Source organism: Hyperoodon ampullatus (genome assembly GCF_949752795.1).
Source record: "Hyperoodon ampullatus genome assembly, chromosome: 7".
Lineage (NCBI taxonomy): Eukaryota > Metazoa > Chordata > Mammalia > Artiodactyla > Ziphiidae > Hyperoodon > Hyperoodon ampullatus.
In genome coordinates, this window is record NC_136920.1 from 47,064,455 (window position 1) to 47,079,759 (window position 15,305).

The 15,305-nt window shown below is 46.6% G+C and overlaps 1 protein-coding gene across 1 annotated transcript in view; it reads left to right on the forward strand.

Moving 5' to 3' along the window:
• Positions 1-15,305, forward strand: part of ME3 (malic enzyme 3) — a 205,144-nt gene that overhangs the window by 155,248 nt on the left and 34,591 nt on the right. The window contains exon 7 of the mRNA XM_079707567.1: positions 3,220-3,323. Coding sequence (XP_079563693.1) covers positions 3,220-3,323 — 104 coding nt within the window. The remainder of the gene's footprint in view (positions 1-3,219; positions 3,324-15,305) is intronic.

Below are 15,305 nucleotides of genomic sequence, written 5' to 3' on the forward strand. Positions count from 1 at the left end.
AAAGGAAAGCCAGCTGGCTGGAGATGTGGACACGGTCTTTCCCCAGACCCCATTCAGGCTGTCACTGCTCCCCAGCCTGGTCTACAGGACCAGCTGGACCTTCCAGCCACGATTGGACTCTTCCAGGAGGACCAGGGAGGGGGTCAAGAGCCAAACCCACATTCCCCGGTCCCCACAATGTCAAATGATGGGGTAGAAAGGGCGCTGTCATGAGACCCAGTCAAAGCAAGACTCAGTTTCAGCTTAGATATTTTCTGGCTGTGTGAGTTTGGGCAATTTATTTAAACCCTTGAACTCTACCTTCCTCACCTGTAAAATGGGCATGAAAGTATGTAAGACAGAAGGATCAAACTACTTTTGATTCAGAAGGAGTGAATTACCTGAAAGTTCTGTACAAGTATAAGAAGCTATATTTTCGTGTCATCTCCATATAGAAACTTTCTTCCCAATTTTTTGGAGTGCTTAGTTTTGAAGTATTTCAGATATAAAACATTTTATTATAAATAAAATAAATATTATAAAATATCAGGACTTTTTTTAAAGCTTCTTATGGTCACCTTTATATCTCAGTAGTACCTCATTAGTGTTGACCTTTCATCTTAAGTGCAGATATACTGAGAAATTTTTGGAAAATCCTAAAATTCTTCAGTACCACTGGAGAATTGGACCTGCCCCAGAAACCGTGTATGCAGTACTGAGAAATCCACTCTTGGCAGCCTAATGCACTACTGAACCAATCTGTGACTTGGAAACATTACAGATTATAATTTACTGTGGACCCTTTCACCTCTATAAGAACTAAAAAGTGAATATTTTCTGCAAATGCCAAGAGTTAGACTATTTTTATCATTTGTGTGTATGCCCTTTGCAGGCTGTTCGTATGTTTCAGACAGTTGAAATTGTGATATCTGTGCAATTTTGTATCCTGCTTTTTTCATTTTGAATAATCTCATACACATTTGTCCAGGTGGCTGCATAGTCTTAAAAGCCACCAATTTCAATGACTGCCTAGTTGTCCATCTAGTTGTTACATCATCATTTACTTCCTTGATCCCCCTTGGCTGGATGTTTGCTGCCTCTAAGTGACTTTTAGATGATCACTTTGAAAGTGGCCTGTGGAAGGGTAGGCACCATATATGTCCCACTCTCATCCTTTGGTCACACACACACGCTCACACACACACACACACAACTGCCAGGGCAGGGTCCTAAACAATCTCAAGGATGCATAACCCAGGAGGCAAAGAGATTGAGAAAAGAAGTTTAGACCTTACTGTCTTTCTGATGTAGCCGTGTGGTTCCTTGGAGAAAGTGCTAAACCCACCTCAGATTCTGTGGACCCATAATTGGGGGTGAGGGGTTGAGAAGGCAGGTATTTCCTGGTCTTTTCTGTCCACTGTACCTTTGCCCTGCCACCTCCTACAAGACAATATGGAGCTAGAATGGTGTCCTAAGCAAGAATAAGCCACCTAAGCAGCCTGGCTCGGTGGTTAAGACCATGGGCTCTGGAGCTGGCAGCCGTGAGTTTGAATCTGGATTCTTCCACTTACTAGCCCAAGAAAGAGGCGGCTGTTTAACCTCGCTGTGGCTTCCCCTCCCTCAGCAGTATCTGACACATTATCAAACACTGTGAAAGTCAAAGCTGCTGCCATTACTTTACAGCATATGTTATGATTCACAACCTCTTTCATGTGTAGTATTTCATTTCCTCATCACAATCACCCTGTGCAGGTGGTATTTTATCTCCATTTGACAGATGAGAAGAAAGCTCTGAGAGGTCACGTAATTTGCCTGAGGTCACACAGCTTGTCAGTGGTGGTGAGACTTGACTCTGAGCCCCTTGAGGGCAGGACCCATGACATCCTTGCCTCTGAATCCTGCAGGAGCAGTCCAGATGGAGATGACGATAACACAAAACCTTGACCCCAAGGAGCTCATATTTGTGGCGGCAGGGACACAAAAATAGATAATTTCCAAATACCCGAAAACATAAAATTACTTCCTGTTTCTTAAACACACCAGGTCACCAGGTACTTCTTCCTCCTTTCTACCTCCAGCCCCCAACCTTTCTTTCTGCTGATTTCTAAGCCTGGAGAGCCCAGCCCACCTGGCAACATCTGCCCATCTTTTAAAGCCTGACCATTTCTTCCGTGTCACCATCCCCACCCATTCCCCGGAGGGAATTACTCCACTCCTTCTCTGTGCTGCCAGGTGCTATGCTTTGTGCCGAAGAAATGTCTCTACTCTGTAATAGAGTTTGCTTACTCATCAGCCACCTGCATTAGGCCGTGAGCACCTTAGAGGCAGTGACCGTCCCTTACCTACAAATTCCTTGACAGGCCTGATGGCAGCAGGCATAGAGGGTCAGTAAATGTGTCGTGCATGAATGAGCCCGCTGATTTCTGCATGGGGTGTGTGTGAGGGTTACAGAAGAGGCGGGAGTGGTCATCAGACCAGGGCAGACAGAGAGGATGACCAAACAGCGTGTGAAAGCTGTGACAGAAGAGCTGCAGGAGGTGGAGTGGAGGGGGCACCTAACACAGGCCGGCGTTAAGGTGGGCCTCTCTCTTGAATGGAAAGTTCTGGTTGTATCAGGCTATCCTTGTATCCCCAGGGACCAACACAGTGCCAGGCACATGGTAGGTATTCAGTAAGCTTTCACGGAAGGAAGGGAGGGAGGGAGGGAATGTTTTCTAATTTGAGTCCAGGTCAGTGACTTTGGACAAGACCCAATACCTCAATCCAGATGTTGCCTGGGGCGATTCTCAGCATGGGCCATTTTATCCCCCCAGGGAGACATTTGGCAGAGTCTACAGATCTTTTTGACTGTCACAACTGGGGGTGCTACTGACTTCAAGTGGGAAGAACCCAGAGACACTGCTAAGTATTCTGTCAATACAATATGCGGGTCAGCCTTCACATCAAAGAACTGTCCAGGCCAAAATGTCCATAGTATCACTGTTGAGAAACCCTGAAACGAACCCAGAGCTATAGCCAGAGGTTGGAAGACTGTATCAGAGAGTTTTGCTTGTTCAAAGCATCCTTGATTCATTCCTAAAGTGTGGACCCCTGGGGGTCTACCCTCCATCAGTGGCTTGGCTTCCAGAACCTTCCAGAGACAGCACCTGGGGAGTGGGGAGCAGCCTCCTCCTTCCCCCCCTCCCCCCCTCCTTCCCGCTAACCCAGGACACGTGACGGGACAGATGCTGTCTGTTGCAGGAGCTGCTCAGGGACCCTCTGTACATTGGCCTGAAGCACCGGCGCGTGCGTGGGCAGGAGTACGACGACCTTCTGGACGAGTTCATGCAGGCCGTGACAGACAAGTAAGTGGGTCAGCCTGTCCCTTGTGAAAGAGGACTGTTAAGAGATAGCATGACTAAGTCAACACGGGTTTTGGCAGAGATGCATGCTTTTCCGGATGGTCCGAAAATTCCAACTTGACGCCGTGTACTCGCAAATCTCAAAGCCAGATGGGCTCATTCTCTGGGAGAGTCTTTGGGAGCAGAGAAGGGAGGGGAGGGGATGACGGCTAGTTAAGTATCTGCTGTCCCGGGAGGAAAACCCCCTGGGCCGAGCTCTTCTGGGTTCCTGGCAGGAATAGGGATGCTGTTCGCAGTGGGGGAGAGAAGTGTGCCCTTCTGACGGAAGGGCTTGGCAGGCAGCTGGCCACCTTAGTTGTCATTTTCCAGCTCCAAGGACCAGGCAGTATCAATGGGCCACCACCGCAGGCCACACGGGCTGGACCTGCGAGATTTATGAGGTGTCGTCTCTGCACGGGGGTGCGCCACACTGGCAGCTCCTGCCCCCCTGGCCTGCTCCATCTGTTTGCCATCATTGCCCCCCGCTTCCCCCGCTGAGGCTGGGGTGACATGCTGGCTGTTCTCAAAACAGCCCCCCGCTCTGCCACGCTGAGTCTGACAGGCAAGTCAGTCAAGACTGTCTCAGCAGCTCGGCAGGCCCCCTGCAGAACCAGCAGGTCCCCTTCTCGCTTGAAAACCTCCAGCCTTTCTTGCTGTCCCAAGAGTGCCCAGGTAGGCAGAGCTGGTCTGGACGTCCTTGGCAAAGTACTTCCTTGTCTGAGTTCAGCCCCTTGAACCAGAGCGGTGGGCCGGAGAGAGAGCTGCTGTGGCCTCTGCAGCCCAGGAAGCCTCATCTGGGTGGGCTTTGGGGGTGGGCAAACCAACCCCACACTTCCAGGTCATTGACCTTGGGCAGGTTACTAAACTTTAAAGTCTCCTTACCTGGATTCCTTATCTGGGGATAAGAAGAAAGCATCCGATTGTTGTCGTGTTTTTTGTTTTCATTTGTCAGGATGAGGGAAAGCAATACTGAAGTTATATGGGATGGGGATGATCCTAGAGGAAAGATGAAATTGGTAATGGAGTGTGGGGTGTGGAGGTAGGCATGCTGATAAGCAAGTGGCCAAGAGTCCAGTGCACACCTGGGAGCTTCGTCTTAGGTGGGAGCACAGAGCCCATCCACACAGAGGGAAGGCCGCACCCTGGGCACAGATGCCAGCAGGTGGGTAGATGTTGAGGGGGTGTGCGTGAGAACCCCCTTGGAGGACAAGGTCATCTGCTGAGGGCGAGGATGGGGACAGAGGCTGTGGAGGTTTCAGGTGCAGGAGGTAAGAACTGGCACGTCCAGGGCTTCCCTGGTGGCGCAGTGGTTGAGAGTCCGCCTGCCGATGCAGGGGACACGGGTTCGTGTCTCGGTCCGGGAAGATCCCACATGCCGCGGAGCGGCTGGGCCCATGAGCCATGGCCGCTGGGCCTGCACGTCTGGAGCCTGTGCTCCGCAATGGGAGAGGCCACAACAGTGAGAGGCCCGCGTACCAAAAAAAAAAAAAAAAAAAAAAAAAAAAAAGAACTGGCACGTCCAAACTAGGGAACTAGAGGCTGGTTGCTGGCCTCCTGGAGGTTACTGATCATGAATTTAACTTAGGTCAATTAAACCTTTTCTGTGATTTTCTCTAGCCAGTTTCCACTGTCTGGATGCAGGACAGGAAGAGACAGAGAGTGGGATTTAATCAGGGCTGGGATTTTGCCAGGCAAGAGAGAAAAAGAGAGAGAAAGGAATTGAGAGTGTATTCAAAGGGATGATTATAATGATGCATCACGAGGCCTAGGCCGGGTAAGAAGGGACAGCTAAGGCCCTGCAGGAGAGGAGGGGTGAGGAACAGTGGTATGAGCAATGGACAGTAGGTCCTGATGAGGCCTGAGAATTATTGAGTTGGGTACCAGAGGGAATAAGCTGGAAAGAAAAGAGGTAATCAGAAAGTCAGGGGTTGGAAGCTGAGACTGCGAAGGAAGGGCTGCTATTGAGACATGACCACCAAAACAGCCAATTCGAGGGTCGGCTACGTACACAGAGGTGTACCATCTAGAACACGAGAGATGACTGTCCTGCTTAATTCTCCCCCTTTTAGATCATCCTGAATATGACATTCAGTTCCAGACAAGATACTTTGAGGCTGGTAAATTACCTAAAGTGCCTCTGGAGAACAATAGCCATGGCAGTGACAGGAGCCAAAGGCTCAGCCTAGTGAGGAGAAGACATAGGGACTGCTCTGTGGGTACCGGTGATGCGGTCCTCCCTCCAGAAGTCTGAAAGCTGTTCTTCCAGAGGAGGGACTGGACTTGTTTCTGTATACCCAGCCGGAGAAGAACCCATTGATAGAATGCTAAAGGAGGAGGCTTTCCGCTTAAAGTAAATCCGAGCTATCCCACAGTGCAGGGGACTCTGTGAGAACAAGTTCAAGTTCAGGTTGAGTGGCTTCTGGGGGGCACTGTCACAGGAGAAAACGTAAGCATCAGTTGTCCTTTAAGATGCCTCCCTGCCCCAGTGCTCTCTTCAGACCTCTTAAGATCCCTGCGTGGCTGGCAGGATAGGTTTTATTATTCCCATTTTGTAGAAGGGGAATCTGAGGCTCTGAGAAGCCAAGGAACCTGTCCCAGGTCCCGCAGCTTCCGACAGGACTGCAAATTGACCCTGAGTCTGCTGACTCCAAGGCCAGACTGCTTTCTACAATTACCTGTGGATGACAAGAGAGGGGAATGAATTTGGCTTTGAGAGCCGGTTTTTCCTTCCTGTTTCCAGGGCTCGTTGCGTATCTAGTGAGTCAGTAGTCATTCCGTGATTCCCCACAGAGAAGCCTTGCTATTCGTGTGAGAAGGTTAAATAAACTAGGATGTAAGAGGCTCTTCAAATCATCGTTAAAATCAGTTCACAGTCTCACAGACACACTCACAGAGTCCAGGGGTGAACCCTTGGTCAGAAGTGTGCGTCAGCCAAGAGGAATGTGTCCTTAGGTGGAAAAGACAGGGATTGACACTTGGTTGTTTTAACTTTCTAATAAGCTAGAGCAGATGTTTCTGTGGATACTGTAGTTAGGGAGTGAGCCAGTCTCCCAGGCTCTCTTGGGAATATAGTAGCCCCGTGATGGAATGCCCAGCCTGGGCAGCGCTGGGTGAGTCAGCAACCCTGAGGCCAAACACCATATGCTTTAAGAAAGAACCTTGGGAAACGTTGACTCCTGCCTTCAACATCCTGTCTCTTTCCAAATGTCCTGCAAATAAAAGCTCTGCCGTCTTGCCCCTGCCTGCTAATCGGGTGTTATCTTAAGATTTTTGGGGCCTGAAAAAAAGAGTCACTGTAGCTCAGTTACTACCCTGGAGTTTGGCCACTGGGGAGAACCCACCGAGGCAAAAGGAACCTCCACGTGCACCTGTGAACCACAGCAGTAAGTGTGTGTGTCCAGCTCAAAGCTAAGACACAGCCTGATGTTCCCGTGGCAAAGACCAGTCATTCTGTGCTGCCTGCTCTTTCCCTGCCATGCAGTGGGACCTGGAGCGTTGCACCTGAGGGACAAGTTTTCCCTGATGGTTTCTACTTATATTTTTCATTTCTATTACTTACAGCAGAATGGATGGGAATGGTTCATTTTTTATTTTTTTTTTTTGCGGTACGCGGGCCTCTCACTGCTGTGGCCTCTCCTGTTGCGGAGCACAGGCTCCGGACGCGCAGGCTCAGCGGCCATGGCTCACGGGCCCAGCCGCTCCACGGCATGTGGGATCTTCCCAGACCGGGGCACGAACCCGTGTCCCCTGCATCGGCAGGCGGACTCTCAACCACTGCGCCACCAGGGAAGCCCTAGGGAATGGTTCATTTTAAGTTTGCACCTGGAGCCCCAGCTCTGTCTGATGCTTGGCCTGGGCTGGACAGGAGTTTGACGTCAGCAAACTTTAGGCAGGCCATGAGAGGAAGCCACCCCCTTTCTCTAGTTCACCAAACCCTAAATCTAGAGATTGCTAAGCTCCTGAGATAAGAGTGATAAACAAGAAGGGAGATAATAGGTTTTTTTTAAAACCTGACTTTTAAAAAAAGCATCTGCATTTTAGCTCCAGGAAAATTTCTTTTTGAGTCTCTCCATCTTTCTCTCTGATTTTCTTTCTCTCTCTCTCTCTCTCTCTCTCTCTCTCTCTCTCTCTCTCACACACACACACACACACACATACACACGCACGCACGCACACACACGCACCATCCTACACCAGATACCTGAGGTTTATGCCATAGTGGAACTGGCATAGTACAATTTCATCACATTCCGGTGGTTAAGGCAAATCAGAGGTGCATACCAGATTCCAAGAGAGAAGATAACACAAGGGTCGAAACACCAGGAGGCATGGTTCATTGGGGAGCCACCAAGGTAACAGACTACCACACACCATCCAGCCTGGGAGGGGTAAGGAATGGGGCAGCCAGCATTACAGGAGGAGGATGTGCTCTGAAAATGCAAGAAGGGTGGAGAAAACAATAGCACCATTACACATGGAAACAGGGAGATGCATCAAATACAACTGATAGTCAGTTATTGAGTATCTGCTGGTATATATGATGCTGTGTCAAATGTAGGTGGCAATCCACAGAGAAATTAACAGTACAGCTCTCAAGGAGCTGTTCATTCAGAGACATTTTTTATCTACCTACTGGAGTTCAGACCCGACCTCTAAGCTTTCTTGGCCTCGGAGTCTCTTTAAGAAGAATTCTAGGGAGAAAACATAAAGTTGGGAGTTACGAGTTCATAGATGGTAGGTAAGGTCAAGGGCATGGTGGGGTCCACCTAGGGAAAGAGAGTAGAGAAAGAAGAGAGAATGGCTTCCCACCGTTTTTGGAACCATGCCCTGTGAATAACTGCAACTTAAAGTGCTCAACAAAATTTTAGATTAGGCTAGGATATTGTTGGTAGAAATGACAAGGAGGGTAAAAGGTTTCTTTCCTCGTACCAGCTCTGATTGCTAGGATCCTAAGGCCTCTCTAGGTGCAACAGGAAATGATGATTGATTAGCAATGTCTGCCCTGCAGGGGAGTGAATTGTGGCAGCATATGTGCCATGCTTTAGCCATCCTGGATCTATGAAGAGCCTATGGCCTAAGCATCTGCAACTTCATGAGCCCTCACACTCACCGGTCCTTCTGCAACTCCTACAGTCAGCAGAAACTCAGAGGCCAAAGGAGCCTGAAGGCTGAAGATTTCTCATAGCTAGGTGTTCAGGATATTTCAAGAGCTACACCAAGCCTGTCTGTTGGGTCCACATGAAACTGCATCTCCTTCTTCTGAGTTACAGAAACATGCAGGAATATGCTCCCATGGGTACACTCCACCCTCACGCCCACCCCAGTCCACTCTGGAACAAAGCAGTGGATCAAATAAACATAAGCATATGAATACTGACCTGTGGTTCCCAAACATGGCTTGGTATTGGACTCATCCGGGGAGTTATCAAGAATATAGACTCCAGCCTCCTATGCCATAGTAGGCCCGGGCTAAGGCCTGGGCATCTCTGTTTTTGAAGCTTTCTTGATGCTTCTCTTAGAGCCACACAAAGGTTGAGATCTAAAAAGCTCAGATGGACTACATTCCCTGTAGAGGCATGTTTTGAGCAGCCCCAGCTCCCCCTACTTTCAGAGTCAGACTGGAGCCTGAGGCAAGGGTTAAGGACCAATACACATCATATACAATTGATAGTCAGTATTGAGAGGCTTTCCACACATCTTCCCACCAGGGACCTGCATGAAGAAAGGCCCAGCACCTTCTCTGGGCTCACCCTCCCAGGCAGTCTATCTTGACAACACACCTGCAGCTCTAACAGTCTCCTTCTGCTCTGAAAACCCCCCAAGCCGGGCTGTGCCTGCTGCTTCTGCTGGTATCCCCTTCGCCCTGGAGGAACTTGAGCTGCTTTCAGGCCTGACATAATTGCATTTCCACATATGGGGAAAGCACACACACACACATCTGGGCACCCCTTCCCAGAAGACTCGTCATGGGGAGGAATCAGGCCCGCCTTTCCCCACCAACTAGGTGCAAGCTCAAGCCTGATCCCCCGGCCTCAAGCCTTGACTCTGTGAGGGCTGATGAGCGTGGAAGAGGGAGATGGCAAATGCATTGGTAAGGTAAAGGCAGTCATGACTGCCTCATTCAGGGGTTTTCTTACAAAATGCTTCCCATGGAAATACAGAAAGTCACATCACCCTCCCAACAATTATGTCTATTTTTGTTTTTTTTTTTGGAATTTGACTTTTCAAACTCGTTCCATGAGGGAATATATTTTTCTGTCAAAGAGATAGGAGCAGCAGGTACTGCATGGAGTGCTCCTGGGAACTGAGCTTTATTTCACCACTGAGGTGAGAAAACTCATTCTAGAAGCTCCAAGAAAGCTAAGAGCAGCACAAACAAACAATGTATCTAGTCATGCTTTTCCAGGGCTTTTGAATAAGGACTACATGCCCAGCACTCTACTAAGCCCTGTAATGAGATTCAAAAGAAATAAAAGACATGCACTGTGTCCTCATGAATCTTACAGACCTTCCAAAAAGACAACATTTTGAACAGGAACTAATTAGAGAAGTGTTAAGTACTCAACTGTTTGGTGTTGACTTTCAGTTCAGTGGAAATTCAGAGAAAGAAGCAATCAGGGATCACTGGGAAGAGATGGAAAGTAAACAGATTCAGGGCCAAATGTGATTAAGGAACAGGAGAAAGAGCACATTCCATATGGATGATACATCATGAGAAAAGCAAGGACACAGCAAAGGCAAGGACAAGGCGAGGAGTACTCAGAAGACTCTGGAAGACTGGCCCCACTAGAGGTGAATGTTTATTGGTTCCAAAAAAGGTTAAGTAGCAGTAGAGTAGGCTATGTGATAGGCCTCAAAACCCAGGCAGAAGGTTGCAATTATTAGAGCTCAAAAGTGGAAAGGGCTTCAGTTATCTAATCCACTGGTTTTAAACCAAGTTTCCCCAAACCCCAGGCATTTACAGAGGTGCATCAGGAGTGCTAGAAATGAACATTTTCCACCAACCATACAAGATTGAAACCACTTGAAGAAAAACATCATTGTTTTTCATCGCTTTCTGTGTCAGGGTTCTGCTCAAGATTTCATTAATTAAAAAATTCTTCTACTAAAAATGTTTGAAAACTATCAGTCCACACAAAACCTTACTTGGGACTTGATTCAGAGAACAATAGGGAGCCATGGTAGGTTCTTGAACAACAAAGTATTGAAATTGACAGGACGTGGGAGAAGATTAGAACAGCAACCATCGCAATGCCCCAACTCAAATTCTGCCCTCCCCACAGAGGTCTGCCCTGACAAGCCTGGCCTGAAACTCTTTTGCTGTTTGTAGTCGTAGCATAACTTATTGGCTGTATAATTCATTTGCTAATTAATCATGCACTGCATCATGGTCTTTTCTATAATAGTCTAGAGCTTTTCTTTAAAGCTTTTTTGGTCTTTTAACTTTTCATCATCAGAGCAGAGACTGGGCAAAGATGTGTCTGGACTATTGTAGAGAGGTTCAAGTATCAGCCTGGCCCAGATAGATGGACTTTGAAGAACATTCCTTCCTCAGGTCCTGTAACTCTGTAACATCTCTACCAGACTGGTAGTTCCTGGGGGGCAGGGAGCATGATTTTACTCATGGTGGACCCACTGTAAATAGTAAGGGTGGGAGTTGGACGGTTGGTTGGTTGGTTGGGTTGGTTGGCTGAGGGATTGAAAGCCTTCACCGGGCTAGCTATCAGTTAGAATGGACTGAAGGTTATGAATTTGATGGTATCTGAGGAAGCTCAGAGGAAGGAATGTTGGGACCCATTCTAGCTTGTCTGGCCTCTGAAAAAACAGATCAGTTTCCCAGTCTCAGCCTGACGTGGCTAATTGTTGACAGTCCAGCTCCGACATGTTCCCATCAGAATAGGAGCCAGATGCTGCAAAATGGCAGTCTCTCATGCCTGTGAAGACTCTATCTTGGGTCACAGAAAGGGCTGGAAGGCTGTAGAAAAACACAAACCAGCACCCAACTCTCTAGGATCTATTTGTTTCCATCGTGATCAAGCAGACTGAATAATTGAGAGGCCAAAATGTGATGGAGGAAGTTCACTAACTGGGAAGATGGATTCAGTGATGCCAGCTGGCTATTTCCACTTCATTTTTCCCCAAGAGGCAGATTGTATCACCTGGTATCCGAGTAGGAACAAAATCATGCCCAGACCTGAAAGTATCATATTATAGCAGAGGAGAGGGAGGAATAAAAGGGTTTTTTCGCCCTGATTTTTCTCAATGGATTAATAATAATAATAATAACAAGAACTCTTTTTTACTTAATTGCCTGCTATGCACAGACTCTAATATAAGCGCTTCATAGAGTATTAATTCACTGAGTTCTCACAGCAGCCCTCTGGGGTGGGTACTATTTTTTTTTTTTTAACAATTTACTTAGCATCTCCTGTTTATTTATTTTTTTAATTAATTTATTTATTTATCCTTGGCTGTGTTGGGTCTTCGTTTCTGTGCGAGGGCTTTCTCTAGTTGCGGTGAGTGGGGGCCACTCTTCATCGCGGTGCGCGGGCCTCTCACTGTCGCGGCCTCTCTTGTGGTGGAGCACAGGCTCCAGATGCGCAGGCTCAGTAGCTGTGGCTCACGGGCCTAGTTGCTCTGTGGCATGTGGGATCTTCCCAGACCAGGGCTCCAACCCGCGTCCCCTGCATCGGCAGGCAGATTCTCAACCACTGCGCCACCAGGGAGGCCCGGGGGTGGGTACTATTATTAGCTTCATTTTAAGGGATGAGGAAACTGAAGCTTATAAGGTGTAAGTAACCTCCCTAAGAACAAGAACCCTGTTAAGACCCCACCCACTAACAACAGTTGTTAAAAGCACAAACTCTAGAGCTACACTGCCTGAGTTTGAACCTCTCACCTGCCACTTATTAACAAGCTATTTAATTTTCTGTGCCTCGGTGTCCTCATTTCCAAGATGCGTTTTTAACATTTAACTTGTAGAACGCTTCTGCTGAATAAGTGAGACAATCCATATAAAATGCTTACCATTATACCTGGGTAATAGTAAACATGAATGTTTGCTATTATTAAAAATAATAATAACTTAGGCAGTTTCCAAAGCCACTGTCCTTTAAGCAGTGCTTTAGTACTGCCTCCATTCATGCGCTCAGTTAAATTAGTCATTAATATATTCATCTTTTCCTTCCATAGTCCCCCACTCATCCATCCCTGCCATTCCAATAATAGCTTCCTTCTCTTACGCAGTTCTTCTTCCCTGGTGCTAATCTGAAGAAATAAAAAGAACACTTCTGGAAGCACTGGGTGTGATCCATCTCCATGTTCAGATCCTGGGTTTGTACAACTAGTAGATGTTTGGTCCTTGCCCTCTACACCCATTCAGTTCAATTCTGCCCACCACCTCCCTCCCCCAAGTGGAGAGGCATTGTGTGTATCCATGTATACATGTGGGGGTGAGAACTCATATTTTCTGTAGTTGTTTCAGATGAGCGTTATTTGGGCCTTACAGACCCGCCGTTCTGAGAGCTAAGAAGCTAATTTCCCAAGTGAAGAAATGAGTATAAAAGTGTCCCCTACCAGTGACATGGCTGGAGAACCTGGCAGAGGGAAAACTAAAACTCCTCTATAGGGTCACTCCCACAACCCATGCCGTGTGGAATTCCTTGAAGGGAAAAGCAATTCCCCAGTGAAAATAAATTCATGATTCACAGTAACCCACACAGAAACAGTCCACAATGTGGGAAAATCAGAAACTAATAGAAGAATTAGAACCCCAAGGAAAAGGAATATTCTGAGAGAGACTATAAAGCAGTTATACTTAGAGGTATTAAAGAGCTATTTTTTATAAGAATGAAGTAATAAGGAAAGTACCTAACACTTAAAAAAAAAAGTAGCAGGCAGATTTGAAAAAGAAACAGATAAGACTTCTGAAAATGAAAAACAGAGTCATGGACATTCAGCAGAGTATACTAATGTTAGCTCAAGACACCGTCAGAAAACCCAAATCCTTAAAAATCACTGCCTGCAGGCATTTCAGAGACCCTCCAGTCCTACTGCTGATGATCCAGAAAGAACTGGGACACCAGGTGTTTTAATCAGGAAAGATTTCTCTGAGCTGCTTGTGAAAAAGAGCATTTCTCTCAAGGGAAAGAAAGGATGGATAAGACCGCAGCCCCCAAATCCAAGCCTCATCATTCCATGCCAGAGAGGATGTAGCAATTCCAGGCAACCCCATGGTACATTTACTCTCATTTTCTCTTTGCCTCTCTTTCTCTGTCTCACTCATTCATACACACATATTAGGCAGTCTCTTCTTATTCTACTGCATTCATTTTATTAGGCTCAAGCACATTGTTTTTTAATGTGCTGGAGCCTAATAAAATGGAATCCTAAAAGCAAATGATTCTGTCAAGATAAGTTATGTAAAGAAAAAATGTCTGGATGTATATATACCACGCCGTTAACAGTGATTAGAGTTAAGGCATGAGATTGCTGGGATTTTTGCTTTCCAAGCCAGTCATTCCTATATTGTTTGTGTGCAGGCATTTCTTTTGTAATTAGAAAAAAACAATGGATTTTTTAAAATAATGAGTTAGGCAGCGGGTTCTTTCCCAGAGACAGTTCCTTGCATGTTTTTTTAAACCCACTAAAGATACAAAGAAGCAAGCAAGCATCCCAGGCTTCACTCTCTGGTGAATTGAGTACTGGTCTAACCTAGGCTCCTACAGACAATAAAGTAATTCACATCCATCAACTCATGTAATACTCACAATAATCCTATTAAGGAGATACAGTTATTGTCCCGTCCCACTAAAATATAAGTTCCAGGGAGAGATCTTTGTCTCTTCTGTTCACTGCTGTATCTCAAATGCTCAGAACAATGCCTAATGACAGCATGGATTCTCAATAAACATTTATTGAATGTATGCACACTTTACAGATGAAACTGAGGCACAGAGAGCTTAGGGATCTTGTCCCAGGTCACACCATTAGCAATGGTGGAGCCAGGCTTTGAACTCAGGTGGTCTAACTCCAGAACCCACCTTCTAACTTGAATACTCTCTATTTCTTTTCTTCTACATGAAAGAAAAGACAGTCCAACATACTCCAGACACCTTTTTGATGCAGCAGGCAAGGAGAACAAATGGGAGGAAGTTCTTATGGAGACTATTCTACTTCACATACTCATGTCTCCTCTCTCCAGCTTGTTCTAGGGCAGGGTTAGTGACCCACCAGTCCTCACCATTAGGGAGGCTATGGAGGGACCAGACATCAACTCCCATTTTCAAAACTCTCTAGCCTTTCTCAGCGAGGGATGCATCCTCTTTTTTATTTTTTTATTTTTATTGAAGTGTAATTGACATGTATCATTGTGTAAGTTTAAGGTGTACAACATGTCGATTTGACACATTAATTTTTTTAATAGATCTTTATTGGTGTATAATTGCTTCACAATACCGTGTTAGTTTCTGTTGCACAACAAAGCGAATCAGCCATATTCATACACATGTCCCCATATGCCCTCTTTCTTGAGCCTCCCTCCCACCCTCCCTATCCCACCCCTCTAGGTCATCGCAAAGCACCGAGCCGATCCCCCTGTGCTATGCTGCTACTTCCCACCAGCCAGCTGTTTTACATTTGGTAGTGTATATATGTTGATGCTACTCTCACTTCGCCCCAGCTTCGCCCTCCCACCCCATGTCATCAAGTCCCTTCTCTATGTCTACCTCTTTATTCCTGCCCTGCAAATAGGTTCATCAGTACCATTTTTTTTAGATTCCATATACATGCGTTAGCATATGGTACACATTAATATAGTGCAATATGATTACCACCACCGCGTTAGCTAAGCCTTCTATCACATCACATAGTTATCATTTCCTTTTTTTGTGGTGGGAAAATTCCCCAGCCCCTGAGTCAGTTGGCACTTGGTCCTTCCTTCTTAAC